At 38.5% G+C, this 15910-nt stretch overlaps 2 protein-coding genes and 1 long non-coding RNA gene across 6 annotated transcripts in view; 2 read left to right on the top strand and 1 right to left on the bottom strand.

Annotated features, from left to right (window-relative positions):
• LOC105227472 (protein gone early) overlaps nt 1–15910 on the bottom strand; it is a 79531-nt gene that overhangs the window by 20506 nt on the left and 43115 nt on the right. For 2 of the 4 annotated variants that reach the window (XM_049454918.1, XM_049454917.1), the window contains exons 2-4: nt 10788–11170; nt 10307–10657; nt 10075–10236 (exon numbers count right to left, since the gene is read on the bottom strand). In XM_049454918.1, coding sequence (XP_049310875.1) covers nt 10075–10236; nt 10307–10657; nt 10788–11064 — 790 coding nt within the window. In that variant the 5' untranslated portion in view covers nt 11065–11170. The remainder of the gene's footprint in view (nt 1–10074; nt 10237–10306; nt 10658–10787; nt 11171–15910) is intronic. The other 2 variants (XM_049454920.1, XM_049454921.1) reach the window with 2 other exon arrangements.
• On the top strand, nt 3602–6374 carry LOC125778241 (uncharacterized). Its single transcript, XR_007422587.1, has 3 exons — nt 3602–4051; nt 5651–5779; nt 5841–6374. It is a non-coding gene; the product is annotated as an uncharacterized LOC125778241 (long non-coding RNA).
• On the top strand, nt 7884–10062 carry LOC105227469 (uncharacterized). Its single transcript, XM_011206818.4, has 3 exons — nt 7884–8151; nt 8227–8968; nt 9033–10062. Exons 1-3 carry the CDS (start codon nt 8137–8139, stop codon nt 9317–9319), a joined length of 1044 nt encoding a protein of 347 aa, XP_011205120.2. The 5' UTR covers nt 7884–8136; the 3' UTR covers nt 9320–10062.

The following is a 15910-nucleotide window of genomic DNA, read 5'->3' as shown; positions in this document are numbered from 1 at the left end:
TAGCAAATTCTTATGCACCAGTAGACATATAGATGGCGCCACCAGGGGGCACTAGATTCAAAAAGTCCTGTTTACTTTGGAAAGCACCTTGTATTTACATCCAACAGAAAACGTTTTGCTAGTTCTCTCTAGTCCTGTTATTTTATATAAAATACCTTCTAGTCGAATTAAGATTACTTTATAAGAAAAAAGTCGATCGATCAGTTTGTATGGCATCCATCCGGTATCGGTGGTTCCGACCAATGTGTAGTTTTTGCGGAGAAAAGCACGTAATAATCAGATCAATATATGTATTGTATTTCAACGAAATATCTTGGCTTTAAGAAGACATCAACAAATATCAATCAACTCGCCATCTGACAGAGAAACTTTCTGTATAAAGTCGTCGAAAGGCTTCTCGACGAGATAACTTGTTCACCAAACGACACCTATTTAAATATGTAATATAGTAATTTCTTTCAACCATATAAAAACAAATTTAGGACCTCTTGAAGCACGGTCGACGGTCGGCCAAGTAACCTAACCTTTCACTTCAGAAAAAATATAAACGTCGAACAAATTAAATTGAACAGACCGTTCCGAAATTTTCTTTTATTTTTGTATGATTAGGTGAACAAAGTAAAAGGGATATCTTATGTGAGAAGAATGTAGACCTTTCTTCTTCTCTTTATTGGCGTAGACATCGCTTACACGATTACAGCCAACTTTTGTTATAGACCTAATATTATACAGGTATAGTATTAATGCAACTACGAAATGTGATAGTGATAACACATTGGTCCGGATTTTTTCTATGCAACGGATCAGGCGAATTCGAACTCATTCTTCTAATCAATCTATTTTTTTAAGAGTTTCAGAACTGTTATAATATCAATTATATGAAAATTATTAGAAAAAGCCCTGAAAGATAGTCAGGCAAACAGAAAAATACCCGGAATTCAAATCGATTCGTTATTCTGATCATTTTGATATACATATTAATTGCATATCTATATCGACTGGTTTTACAAAACAAAACTATTATACTTTGCGGCAACATGTTGCTCTAAAGCGGTGCTTCACTTTTGGCCAATACTGTAAATGTTCCCAATCAAAGCCGCCGCGTCGCATTGGGCGCAGACAAGTCGCACTTAACAAATTCTCCATGCTTCATTAAATCCACGGAATTATTGGCAATTTATGCGAGTAAAACCCACAATAAAGATATCACTAAGCTATGCGTGCGAATGTATGTAATATGTCTACCCCAAAACACATGTGTGCGTATTCTACTTAATAAGGCAGCGATTAATAGCACCGGCCATTGGTTGCGTAGCGGTCGGTGCCGCGCACGGATTGGTTGCTGGTTTGGCTGATTAGTTGGTTGGTTACTCGATTCGCGTTGGTCAGTGGTGACGACAAAAGTCGTTTGTTAGGCCACCTATGTAGATTGGCTCAAGTACAAATGGCGCATAAATCATAAGGGCAACAATAACAACAAGCATCATTAGTTAAACGACCACTTATGGCAAGCAATGTAGGCGCTAAACGTGAATGAGTCAGCGAAAGCATAAAAAAAAATAAAAAACAAATAACAAGACAAGACAAATTAAAAAAAACAACGAATGAACACGAAATGTTTGAAAATATCAACCCAAATATGTACACACACACATTTACAGAGCCGAAGCTCGTAATTATCACCAGCCTAGTGTCATATTTGCGAGTTAAAGGTCGTCGACAACGGCACTTGTTGGAATGCAATGCTTTCGAACACACAGGTGGATGCATATGAGTGCATTCGATTTGTGTTGCAATGTTTATGCAAATGAAATGCTACCAGACTAAACGAGTGGACAATAGAAGATAAACACTGCAAACATACCCACATACATATGTGTGTGTATATTCTCATGGTTGCAGCCGTGTAAAAAATTCAGAAATTTAAAATTGGAGTTTAAAAATATGCAAATATGCAGGGCTGCATTCATTCGACATAATTTGCATTACTTCCAGATAAATTATAGATTTGGGCGAGGAATTACCAATCACACGTGGTCAAAATTTATGCCGTGGCCTGCGGTTGTGGCCGGTGGCATAAGCGACGCATGCGCTTTGCCACCTAAAATAAATGTGTCGGTATGTAAGTGCATATTAATGCGTTGATTTCGATCGCTTGCAAGAAATGCTGTTACTATGCAGCTGTAGATATGTACATCACTTACAAATATTTTTGATCAAGGTGTTCTATTTTTAGGCAGACTGCACATATGATTTTCAAATTATTTTTTAGTTTTCGTAATGATTTCGAAATATTTGGCAGGTTAATCGATCTTAGATTTACACAATACACGTATGTAACGGGTGATCAAAGTAGAGGTACTTTTTTCAATAGTCTTTTTTTGACAGATTACGATTGAGTCGTATTTCATCATGAAAAGTCTTACGCCTGAACAACGTTTGCAAGTCGTTCAACTTTATTACGAAAATTCACGTTCTCCAAAGAATGTGTTTCACGAGCTTCGTTCAACTTACGGTCAACATAATCGGCCTCTTCTTCTTCATAACTGAACGTATTAATTGCAACACCATCACCCATCTTAAGACCCAGCATTCCTTATTGAATAATATTCGACCGAATAGACCACGTCCAGAACGCAGTAGAGAAACTATAGCATATATATCAAAACAGCACTACCTTCTAACCGCATCAATCAATGGATTTACAGTGTGATACAGGGGATTACAGGGGATACGTAAAGTATAAAGTTTATGCGAATAAACCTGCATCGATTCAGGCCTTGGAAGAAAACATCTCGCATGTCATTCGCCAGTTCAGTCGAAATGCTCGAACGAGTCATCGAAAATTGAACTCAACGGATGGACCATCTGAGACCTAGCCGCGGCCAACATTTGAAAGAGATAATTTTCAAAAAATAAATGCCAAAGGAAAGTGTTTCGAATTATAATAAACATTATCCATTAAATATGAAGCTTCTATGTTTTTTCTTAAAAAAATGGGGAAACTCGAAATGGAACCCCAGTACTGTTTGAGCATGAATCAAAAATTGATCAATTGTCATAACTATCATTAAAAAATTGGAAATCACCGAATCCGATCCTCATGTAACCAATGTTTCAGTTGCCCAGATACTAAATAGTTAGAAACCATTTCGCAACTACATTTCTGAAGCGCATGGCTAATGCTGATGGTTAGTGGTGATGGTCTGTCACTTACGACAACGTCAAACAAAAACGATGTGGGGATTGTGATTAACGGGTTTTGATATGTCAACATCTCCTTTCGGCTGCACTCTACAAAGATGATGGCATCAAATCCCCAAGTACGATAATGAAGCCCAAATCCGACCACGCTGCTGCTGTAGACTTAACTCACATCCTTCAATTAATATTTATTTTTTTTATAGCATCATAAAGAAGAGATACAAAAGTTGTAGATATTTTTATTTCCCACAACTTTGTGATGTAATTTGCTTCTATAGGACTACTACCAGGTCTAAATTAAAAATAACATAATAATATAAAATTAATTGGGCTGATTTTACTTAGTCTTACAAACTGATAACTGAAAACGTTAAAAGTACATATTCATTACGCTGAATTTAAAAAATCTCAAATCCGACCACCCTAACAAAAAGCTTTAACTTTCACTCAAAGCACATTTTTGTTTACTTATGTATTGTTTATTTGTTGTTAGCTTTTGTGGAACTACACTCGTTTTGAGTTGCTCCAGTTTAAGTGATCGTTCGAACTAAACTCGTTCATCGTCACAAGCACTCGGTGAGTTGAAGAGCTAGCAGTGAAGAAATTTTGATTGTTGTCACTCGTAAAATGAATTCAATCAAGTTTGTGCGTAAAAAAGAGAAGCTTCGCAGAATAGAGGATACTAAAACCGTGAGTTATGAGAATTTTTGCTTAACTATTTATAATGAGTTAATATTAATTATCTTTTTCTACATAGTAAAATATCTCATTATTTCACACCATCATACAATGAAGACGAAAACAGAGCAAATAATAAAGTATTAAATGAGAGGCACGCAATTTAAAGGTTAGTCAACTGAAATATGAAAATGTCCAAAAATAAGCCAGAAATTGAAAATGTTGTATTATTGCGTGCCTTATAGATTTTTAATAAGCATAAGACGAAAAATATTACAATGGTATATTTGCTTCTGAGTGTAAGAAATTTCGTAGCAAACTTAATATACACTGTTCAGAAAATAATGATGGTTTGTCGCCTCAATTGGAGAAAGAACTTTCCTTATTCGTAGCTTGTTATTCGTGCGAAAATTCCGTGACGTAACACCTACCTGACGTAATACCCTGGAACAATTAATGGCCATTTAATCTTTCAAGAAAGTGATGGCATATCTTTGAAATGCAACCTTTATATATTTCATTAACTCACCCAGACCCAAGTTATTGTACATATCATATATAACAATGCAGATCTCTATTGTTTGAAACGCTAGTTCACTTTGTTGAGATTTCAAGGAACTACGCTCTCATATGCCTCTTTCGTATTTACGTACATCTCAATATACTTTGCTCGTTTTTTTCGAAAGCGTGAAATAATTATTATTTAACAAAAATCTATTAATATTTCCGCATTTGGGTGATTAGTTTTTAAAACAACAGATATCTCTTTAATTAATAGGAAGATTGGTTTTTTTTTTAACCAGTTGCGCCCGCTTAAAATAACCAAAACAACAAAAGCATATTTACTTGATTTCAAAAAATGCCCAACAACAATTTCTTTGTATTGCATAAAAAGAAGAATTCCTCTTTAAATAGAGAAATATATGTATTATGTTACTTTTAAGACCTGAGGTAAAGTGTATTGACTTAAGAATGGAGGAAGGCAAAGGGAAACCAAGAAGGTATAGCATACATATACAAACTTCCATGATTTCCAACGTATGAATTTATAGAAATATGCTCGTATAAAATTATAGTCAGCAATGAGACCTCAACATGTCTCTTTGTAGTTTTAAGATGTCATGTGATCACAGGGTGTGTTTTAAATTCGTGTTTCCCTGGTTTCTTATTTCAAATAACGGATAGGGTGCATCCACCTAGCTTCTTACACTCTCACATTATAACCTCTGACCGTTCACCAATATATTTAACACTACATCTAAGTGTTGTTATTAAGGAAACACCACTTTCGCTAACAAATAAATACCCTGACTGGTCATACTTTAAGCAAATGCTGTCTAATGTTAATAATTAGGTAAAAATAAGTTGTAGTTCCGAGCTATCCGAAATTTTAAAACTTTACAAACGTAATTGAATAAATAGCCGGGAGTAGGAGACCAAATAAAATAAACGTACCAAAGAAATTAAACAAATAGTCGCAGAAAAACACCGATTACGTCAAAAGTGACAACAAGCAAGATCTAAATCTTACAACAAAAAAACTTTTGCAGCAGAAATGGAACCTCATAAATACGACAATTGCCCCGAAATCCCTCTACTAACTAACGATGAGGTATGTGTAGAAATAAAAAAAATGTAAGTCTTAAAAATCAGCTGGGTTCGACCTCATTACCAGCGAAATACTAAAACAACAAAATGTTATAAATAAAATATTGCTGTAATGAACGTTAATCCATACATAACGTGTATCCATTTTCTGGAAAACTAGAGGCGATTACGTTCAGTAAACCTGGCAAGCGAGCGCATGACATAAATTCGTATCAACACACATCTCTCTTGCCAATACTTTTAAAGCTTATGGAAAAACTGCTAGCTGTGCGTCTGTGAGCAAACAATGGTAAGACTTTTTAATTTAAATTTAGCTCGAAAATTCATTCCTTGAAATATTTATTTTCTAGGCATCGCGTTAACGTCTGTGAAATAATGCCTTCCGACTACCAGGATATCATGAAGCGTTTTATTACGATGACGCTTGGATCTATGCTTACTGCTTACCACCCGGAAACAGACGATCAATCGGCTAAATATCGTGGCAAAGGTGGGCCAAAGTCGAAAAAAACACTTCAAAGCAGGTCGAAAATGAAGGTTAAGTTGACACGTTTCGTCGATAATCGAACTGCACTCCGAACTCCTTTCGCCTAGCCAAACTGTCCACAACGAATAATATTTGAGTGTTTTGTGTCGTTAAAAGGTGCCGGAATTATCACCACGATAATGCACTGTCATATTTTGTATTGATTTTCGTGAGTATTTCGCCAAGTTTTCAATTAGTATCGTGCCGCCGTATTCTCCTGATTTAGCTCCGTGTGACTTTTGGCAATTGAAGACATTATTATATTCCGAAAATTGACTTTAACAACTGTTTCAAAGATTGGAAAAAACGTTGGCACAAGTGCAATGCGGTCAAGGGGGACTACTTTGATGGGAATGACATAGATTTTGAAGAATAGATTTAGAATTAAAGTTTTTTGCTCATAGTTGTAATTGGGGAGAAGCAAGAGTTTGGCTTTCATCACTCCACCATTGACCAAATGCATAGAATAAATCGATTCATTGGGACGAGAGCTGCCATTTCAACGGGTTGGTGTGGTTTGCGGGCCGGTGTAATCATCGGTCCATATTTCTTCAAAATTGATACCGGTAAGAACGTAATCGATATTTTGATGCCTGATATTGAAGCCAGTGATTTCAACAACATTTGGTTTCGACAAGATGGCGTCTATTCCCACACATCGCATCAATCAAATAATTTATTGAGAAAACACTTCGATTGGCCACCAAGATCATGTGATCTCACACCATTAGGCTTTTTCCTGTGGGGATATGTAAACTCATAATATCCTATCATCTGCCTCTAACGAAAGAGTAATGTTAATCTAAGGCGACACAATTTAGTTATAACTTCTTTTTCATTCAAGCACCCACTTAAATAGCTTTAGCACTTGCGTTGATATGGAATAATTATCTAACAAATTTTGAGAACCAGTTTTATCACACACGGCTGCAACCTTTAATCGGTATTTCCTATAAAAAAAAATTAATATTTTTGCATTTGCAGCCGCAGCTGACTAGCGCTAATCTAATGACTGTTAAACAAAAAGACTTAAGCAATTTCATCAAACCTATCTCGACACAAGCGACAACTCCCGTAAGCCAGCTACAACAGACAAACGCGCAGACGCAATGAAATTGGCGAAATTCTCGTTTTGGCACCGCTTAATGAATTGGCCATTTCGCGAATCGGCACAATGTCATATTTGCATACTTCAAAGTGGACACCACACTACAATGGATTGAAATGCGGTACAATGATCTATGAGAAAGACATTTTGATTTATGTGCGTATTTGTTGAGGTGACGGCGGATTAAAACAACGCGCTGTCAAAACAGTGATACTTGCAATAAGACCGAGCGCTTGGAAATTCGTACCGAATGCTGTTGGTGTCGCCCAACGTTCACCCTGCTCGCGGCACTGCATTGTGCATTGCGGCTCATTTATGGATGCGACCGATTGTTATGCGATTAGATGAGTGCATAATTAATAAGTTTTTTTTAACAATTAAATTGTCAAAGCTCCTCTGCAGAAAGCACCGTTAAATATGCAAAGATTAGCGCGCAGAATAACAACAAGACATCAGTCTCTCGAGAAGAGGAGGAGAGAATGCAGGAGGCGTGCTAGGTTTTCGAAGTGTGATTAAGAAAAATATTAGACAACATGTTTGCACATGCGCAGAAACATACATACCTACGATTGAATGCTAGGTCGATATGAATGATGCGTTGTGCAGTTGTACATATGTATGCTGTTGACTCATGACAAGTTAAGCTCAAGCGCTGAATGAGCATGCGCGCCAACGGCTTATTACTACTCATAATTAAGCTACAATTAATCAGAAAGCAAATCAAAAAAATGATGAATACTTTTTTGTTTTTGTTTTCAATGCATAAAAAACACTCTTAGTTATTAACTTTTTGGGCGTTATAGTAAAAAAAAATGATTGGATTGCGTTTTGTGCGATGGATGCCCCAAAGCCGTTAGACGAATTGCAATGAGGAACCAGTAGCTCATCTGTGCGTATCATAGTGGCTATAAAAAGCACTATCAGCTGTAGCTTAGGCATCAGTTAAACAGTGAACAACCAACAGCAAGTGGTTTTGTGTTGATACTAAACTAAACAAACAATAAGTCAGAAAATGCGTCTATTTTTGGTAAGATATCGTCACTTCAAAGGACTACACAGGTATCGAAACGAAGATAAACGCTTTTTCTCTTAAAAAACTTAGGTACTTTGCTGCGCTTTGGTTACAATCGCCAATGGCAAACCACAAGGATACAATTATGGTGCTGGCCTCTCGGGCGGTAGCGTACAGGGTGGCGCTTACCACGGTAGCAGCAGCTTTGGCGGTGGTCTGAGCGGACTCGGTGGCCTGAGCGGCGGTGGCAGTGGTTTCGGCGGCTTCGGCAGCGCCTCAAACAACGGTCCAAGCTTCGGTGGTTTCGGCAGCGGTGGGGGCATTGGTCACAGCGCTGGTGGTTTCGGCAGCGGAATTGGTGCCAGCAGTGGTATCGGTGGTGGCAGCTTCGGTAGCGGCTCCAGTGGTTTTGGCAGCGGTGTTGGTGGTGGTTTCAACGCAGGCGCTGGTGGATTTGGTGGTTACAATGGACAACAACAAACTGGTGTCTTTGAAGCGCCACTCGTGCATAAGCAATTCATTACCGTTTCAGCGCCTGAAGATCACGAAACACTAGAGAAGAGCAAACATTTCGTTATTGGACGCCCACAAAAGAACTACCGTGTGGTCTTCATTAAAGCGCCATCTTCCAGCTCGGCTAATGTCAAACTCTCGGCTGAATATGCACCACAAGAGGAGAAGACCGTCATTTATGTGCTGTCCAAGAAGGACTCATCACTCGAAGTCAACGACATTGCCACACCAGCACCAACAGTGCCCGCCAAGCCAGAGGTATTCTTTATCAAATACAAAACCGAAGAGGAGGCCCATCACGCACAACAACAAATTCAAGGTAATGCTTTATATGCAATGGTGTGGAACAACAAATATTAAAACAATTTCCTAACTCTCCACAGCCGAATACGACAGAATCGAAGGTACCTCCGAACACACCGATGGCGGCGTTGGCCAACAACAATCGGTCGTTGGCATTCTGGATGGCGGTGCTGGAAAGGCTGGCGGCAATGGCGCTGGTATTAGTGGCGGTGTTGGTGGTAGCTATGGCTCTGGCAGCGGCGCTGGCATTGGAGGCATCAGCGGCGGTGGCTTGGTTGGCGCTTCTAGCTCTAACTTTGGTGTTAGCCAAAGCAGTTCAAATGGTGCTAAATCATCCACCTACTTGCCACCTTCCAAAGTTTTGTAAAGATTGTAAAGATAGGCTATGTAGCATTTTTCAATTATAATGTTTGTTATGTCAATTTTGTTTATTCAACGCAATACCTCAATAGCTATTTAAATAGCTGCTCTACACAAGAGTTTAGAGTGTTCACTGTGAAACCAGCGAGCAAATATATTTTTTATACCGAAATTTTTTAATAAAAAACTGAAAAATCAAAGTTATCTCTTACTTACTGAAAAACAGCGGAAGTAGAACTTTCATAGCAGAGAATAAAATATTAAAAAAAGGTAACTTAAGCGGTACCGAAGCTATAATTCCTCTAACAGATGCATTTTTCATAACATAAAGGGTATAAAAAGATCAGTGTCTTGTCCGATCTGAACAGTATCATCAGAAATTGCAACATTGTCCCAAGCTGTGTCCAATTTCATATAGATTTTCTTTTTTCAAATAAAAAGTTTTCCATACAAGAATTTGAATCTGATCAGTCAGTTTGTATGGAAGCTATGTATATGCTATAGTGGTACGATTTGAACAATATTCTCGGAGGTTGTAGCGTTGCTCGGTTCGAAAGTAATACTCAAAAGGTGTTCAAAATCTGTATGGTATACTTATTCATACATACATATTAGATATTAAATATTAGAAATTCCAAACAACTTTCTAAGCATTGTTGCTCTACAATCATTCTTATGCTTTCAATTGTTGCGAATAACTCGGTCAACGTTTTAAATTTTTCTTAAACCAAAACGAAATGAAAGAACAAATTCTTCACTCACCCACAGATTTGATCGCCTTCTTCAACAGTAAATCCGATTGACTCTTGTCAAGTGTATCGATTTCACGACACGATCTATACAAGCTGGATATCATTGACTCCACTGTATATGATGCGCCAGACGATGGCAGCATTGATATGAAACGGTTGAGCTCATTCAGCTCTTGAAGGGGACATAGAAGAGAAAGCAAATATAATAGAAAACAATGCAATTTAAATAGTGCATGACTTACCTTCATACTCATTGTAGGTCTTGTAATTCCATTCACCACGCTTTATGACATAGTAATCATTTTCCGCATATTCACGCTCAAAATTACCACACGCCCATTCGTAGGTGTCGTGACAGGGATTTTTGGATATATTGGCCCACAGCAACAGCTGTTGGCTGGTCTGTACACATTCCTTCTCCAGACACAATTCGGCACGGAAGTAAAATGGCACATCCGGCCAGAAGGCAATCAACATGACGATTATGACTAAGAGTAAGGCACAAAAGCAAACGGTCGTTATGTAAAGTATGCGACGTTTGCGCGACAGCTGCATTAGAGCGTCCAGCGAAAGGCGACCTGGAAGTAGGAAGGCTTTAGCGTGCGCCATCAAAGCAATGCGCGTGAATATGAAATGAAAGATGAAAATGAAAAATGAATGAAGAAGTGAATGACAAGAATGTGATAAATATGAATTTAATAAAAAAATTAAGTAAGTACTCACCACGAAAACCATTGGCAGGTGCGTTATCAGCATCGGCGGTGAGTACATCCGTTTTGCTGTTGCCATTGCCGCCAATGTTATCATCTATCTGCGATTCAACATCCTTCCCCGTACGATTACTGGGTTCAATGTGCAATTTCTGTTGGTTGGTGGTCAAGGGCGCTGTTTCACTGCCCTCGATTTGTTGCTTTTGGAGATCATCGTTTTTTAGGCTGCGATCGTCAACCTCATCGATAGCGCATATGCTGGGCTTATATTTTCCCTGATTGAGCGACATTTTGATTGGCAAGTATTTTCGGCAGTTCTTGGATATTTAAGTAGTTGTACAACTTCACTAAATCTCTAGCATTTTGAATGATAGCATTTAATGGACTGCGAAATATCTATAACAGAGAATGAAACAACAAAACATTAGTTATCGTAATTGAATACATTTGAGTAGCTGGAATATTGTGGTTTTGGGTTCTGGCTTATGTAAAGGAACATTAAATTTATTGTCAGAAAAAATTACCACCACTTCCTATGGCTATATGTGTTAACGTTAAATTCTGACATAAAAGCAGGATCAAATGGTTATCTGGTACAGACGATCGCAGTAGCAGGAAGCACCGATAGGCAAAATTTTTTGAAAAAGTGGTGTTGTTGTTGTTTTAACGGTTTGCTAATCCCCGTTAGGATGGTAAGGGTTGTTTGTGTTGTCGTCGAGGTCATCTAACGGTAGGCCCAAGAAACGTGCTGTTTCGACGGGGTCGGACCAAAGGGAGGAAGGTGTTAGATGGGTAGGGTTTGTAGGGCATGCAAAGAGATGGCCAGTGTCATGCGGAGACTCGTTACATGCAGGACATACATTAGGTATGTCGGGGTCGATTCTGGATAAGTAGGAGTTTAACCTGCTACAGTATCCAGAACGAAGTTGCGCTAGGGTCACTCGCGTTTCTCGCGGCACCTGGAGCTCTTCGTGTGCAATAGGTGGTGGTTTGACTCCAAGAACGCCATTCACGGGAAGGGAGTCGATGAAGGTATTGATGGCTCCACTGTGAATGGCGGTCAGTGCCTGTCGAAAGTCTGTTGCGTCCGAAGTCCGGTCGGCGTACTGTTCGATGTCGTCGACGTAGTCGAGGAATGACCTCTTGATGCTCCTAGGAGGCGGTTCCGCTCCAAGCAGATGGCTGCAAGGGTGATTCCTACGGAAACATCCCAACAGGAACTGCCTGAAAAGGAGTTCATTATGCTCCTTTACAGGTAACATGCGCGTCTCACTGTGGAGGTGTTCAATAGGAGACATCAAAAGGCATCCCTTCGTGGTCCGGAGTGCTGTATTCTGGCAGGTCTGAAGTTTCCTCATCTGTGGTGAGCCTTCCGACTTCCTATGTCATGAAACGTATTATTTATTACTAGCGATGAATTTTAGATCTGTGCTTACGACTCGGAAACAGACGATCAATCGGGCGAAAATTCGTGGCCGAAAAAGCAGGTCAAAAATCAAAGTTATGTTGACAGTTTTCTTCGATTATCGAGGCGTGGTGCACGCGGAATTTCTTCCGATCGGCCAAACTGTCAACAAGGTATTTTGGTATTATGTGCCGTTTGCGCGAGTCTAATTGTAAAAAGAGGCCGGAATTATAGGCCGGCAACTCTTGGTGTTTGCACCACAATAATGCAACATCGCATACTGCATTGATTCTTCGTGAGGTTTTTGCCAAATTTTCAACCAATATCGTAGCGAAACCACCGAATTCGACTAATTAAGCTCCGTGTGACTTCTGGCTATTCAGCAAATTCGAACGACCGGTCCGAGGAAACCGTTTTGAGTCAATTGAGCAATGTTTGAAGTTGCAAAGGAAAATAATCCCGAGAGTTTGAGTCGACAATGAAATGGCCTTGAGGCAATGAAATGAATCCAAAGGGAGAAAATAAGTGCTGTGCTGAAAAAGTTACGACGTCTATAATAGTAGGTGTGCATGGAATCACAAACCTGAAGATAAGATAGCTGGAAATATAGCCTCTTAAAATAAAATCGTACTATACTTTAAAAATGGCATCGAACAGTTGAAATATCGACAAAATCTTAGGTAAAGCGTTATATCTCAGATACAATTCAGACGCAAACGTTCCAAAGTGGGAGATGTCTAAAAGGTGAAGATAGATGTCGTTTTCACCTCTACCGTTAATTTTCGAAAAGGTCTGATTTTGCTACTTTTTTGCAGTTATAACAAATATACTTACGAGTGTACATATATGTTGTCACATCTACTATGTCTACCACTAGAATTTAAACAAGCATCAATGACATTTATGACACAAAATGTACAATCGAAAATCGGCAATAAAATACCAGTCTAAAATATATACATATATTTTTGCAAATATTTTTGTGGTGTCTAACACACCACGCAACTAAAATAATGTGTTTGTTTTTCTTTTTTTACTCGCTGCACCCCTTAAGGGTGCAATCTTTCAAAACGAACAGAATAACACACACCGAGCAATTAAAACACCATTAAATCTCGCCGATCCACATGGGCGGATGATCAAGCAGTGAATAATTTGTCTTTTTCTATTAAAGACGCATCAATGCGCTTGGGGCACGTGTCAGCGTCACTTTTTTAGGCATACAACTTTTAATTTTGTGTAAATATTTGTGTTCATGCTTCAAGCTTTGTTGTGACCTTGACATAGAGTGTTAATTATAGGCGGGGGAATTGGAGGCCGAACAAAAATTAATGTAGACACTAATAATTCCTACGAGAAAATGTATTGAATTTTAATAGCCAAATCGTATGATTTCCAGCACTATGTATAAAAGTGTTATGCTTATGAGCGACTACTTCTTCCATACAGTTCAATTTATGAGAGTACAGGTCGAGCTTATAGTAGATTATTCCCTGCCAAACGCACAAAACACATATTAAAACCGTTCTAACCGTCAATCTTGGCTTAGCCACCGTTTACGCCGACTCACCGGGTTTCAACTGCGACCTGTTCGCTTTTTTCTGATTCTCCTCAGCAATCGAGACAGTGCTTACATTACGGTCGATTTCGGCAATTTCCATTATTTAATCGATATTTTCGACAACTGGTCTTCCAGGAATTACCGTAATGAAATCGACGAAACCCAAATTGTGCGTGATTGACTATTACAGTATCAGGACCATAAACACTATTCACAATCTTTCGGAGTCACTCAAGCAACCAACACTCGAAACCAAGGAAATTGTGAGTCAAATGAATGAGAGACGCTACAGAACGGTTTGGTATCGGATTATGACTGGTGATGAAAAATTAATACATTATGACAACCCTAAACGCAAAAATCATATGTGGAACCTAGCCACCCAGCGAAATCAGCGGCAAAGCCGAATATCCATCACTCCAATGCTCTGTATTCGATAGGATCACATGGCCGTTCAGTATTATGAGCTTCTAAAACCGAGTGAAAGCATTAATGGAGAAAGTTACCGGCAGCAACTCATCTAATTGAAGCGAGCGCTTGCCAAAACACACGCAGAATATGCGACTAGACAACAAGAGGCAATAATTCTCGATCATGAGAACGCTCGGGCTCTTTTTGGAAAACCGGTTGAAAATCATTTAAAACAGGGAAGTTTTGTCTTAGCCGCCTTAAAGGCCAGGCCTTGTCTCTTCTGACTATTATTTTTTGAGGCGGATGCAGAACCTCCACACTGGAACCCGGTTCACATCAGAATAGGGTATCAAAAATTGGCCTCATTCAGTCTTGGCCGACAAGCCAATGCAGTTTTTTTTGGAATGGAGTCTACAAACTATGAGAAAGATAGGAAAATGTTATAGCTTCAGAAGAGCAGTGCTCTTGTATAAGTATAACTTTTAAACAAGATTTTCTTAAACAAACGTTCAAAATTAAAAAAAAACGAACGAGTATAATGAAAGTATGGTTTCCAATATATGTACATTGTTGAGATGTCGATCAAATATTTTTGAGTAAATTTTTTGGATAAAAATTTAGTCAAATGTCTCAAAAATTCGACTAAGAATCTAAATCTGTGAATACCTTATCTCTGAGTTTTGGAAATACCTTACACTGTTGTAAGAAAAACAATACCAGGCTCTCAAGAAACGAGTACTACTTAAGTACACCGATATAAATATTCACCAGTTAATTAAAATATCTCAATGTCGCTATCGATAGGTCACTAGGCTAATTTACAATCAGACGAATTAAGAAACTGTCCAGATGGCAAATGTGTGTAAAGCAAACACACAAACAACCTACATGCGTTCAAACATACAAACATTATAATAAACGAAAATAATTGCAGCTTGCTCTCGATGCATTCTTTCATTTCGGTACACAAATTCACAAGCTGATAAATATTTATTAAAACATATGAAAGTGTAATGGATCGTAGAAGCAACAGAAATGCACTCAAAATTCTTATACGAGGGTCAGTGAATTAATTATGAGACCACATACTCGAATATGATCGGTATATTCAATTAAAAAGTCAAAAACTTTTCTAATTTCAAGTCTGATGATTTGAAAAATAAAAACATCTATGTTCTTAGAGATATTCTTAGAAAATATTCCAGCTTTTGTAACAATTTCACCTCACTTAGTACGTCAGTACCATACAATTTATATATAATTCCTCCCCAAATATAAATCAAAAAATATTTTAGGCTAAGAAACCCAAATACTCTAATCTACCATAGATACATACATATATTTATTTGAAGTAGTACATGGAGTGGCTTTAGACCTGGTACATCTACAATCGGCCAGATTTTCATTATGCCCCACATCTTCGAAAAGACCCGTGAAAGGAAGATAGACACACACCACCTCTTCGTCGATTTTAAAGACGCCTTTGACAGCACGAAAACGCTCTACCGCTATGTCTGAATTTGATATCCCCGCAAAAATAATACGGCTGAGCTTCTAAAATCGTTGAGCAATACCAAAAACTTCGTCAGGATTGGGAAGGACCTCTCCGAGCCATACGATACAAACGAGGTTTCAGACAAGGATACTCCCTATCGTTTGACTGCTTCAATCTGCTATTGGAGAAAATAAGAAAGATATGATATTGATATCATTGGCCTCAACACCCGCGACGTTAGTTCTGCTTTCTCCAAACTGGATA

The sequence above is a fragment of the Bactrocera dorsalis genome, chromosome 4 (assembly GCF_023373825.1).
Source record: "Bactrocera dorsalis isolate Fly_Bdor chromosome 4, ASM2337382v1, whole genome shotgun sequence".
In the NCBI taxonomy this organism is placed as follows: domain Eukaryota; kingdom Metazoa; phylum Arthropoda; class Insecta; order Diptera; family Tephritidae; genus Bactrocera; species Bactrocera dorsalis.
This window is presented reverse-complemented; position numbering and strand designations above follow the sequence as displayed.

What these genes read in the sequence shown, in the direction of transcription:
- LOC105227469 (XM_011206818.4), top strand. An exon ending in CGCACAACAACAAATTCAAG is followed by an intron (nt 8,969 to 9,032) that starts GTAATGCTTTAT and finishes AACTCTCCACAG; the next exon opens with CCGAATACGACAGAATCGAA.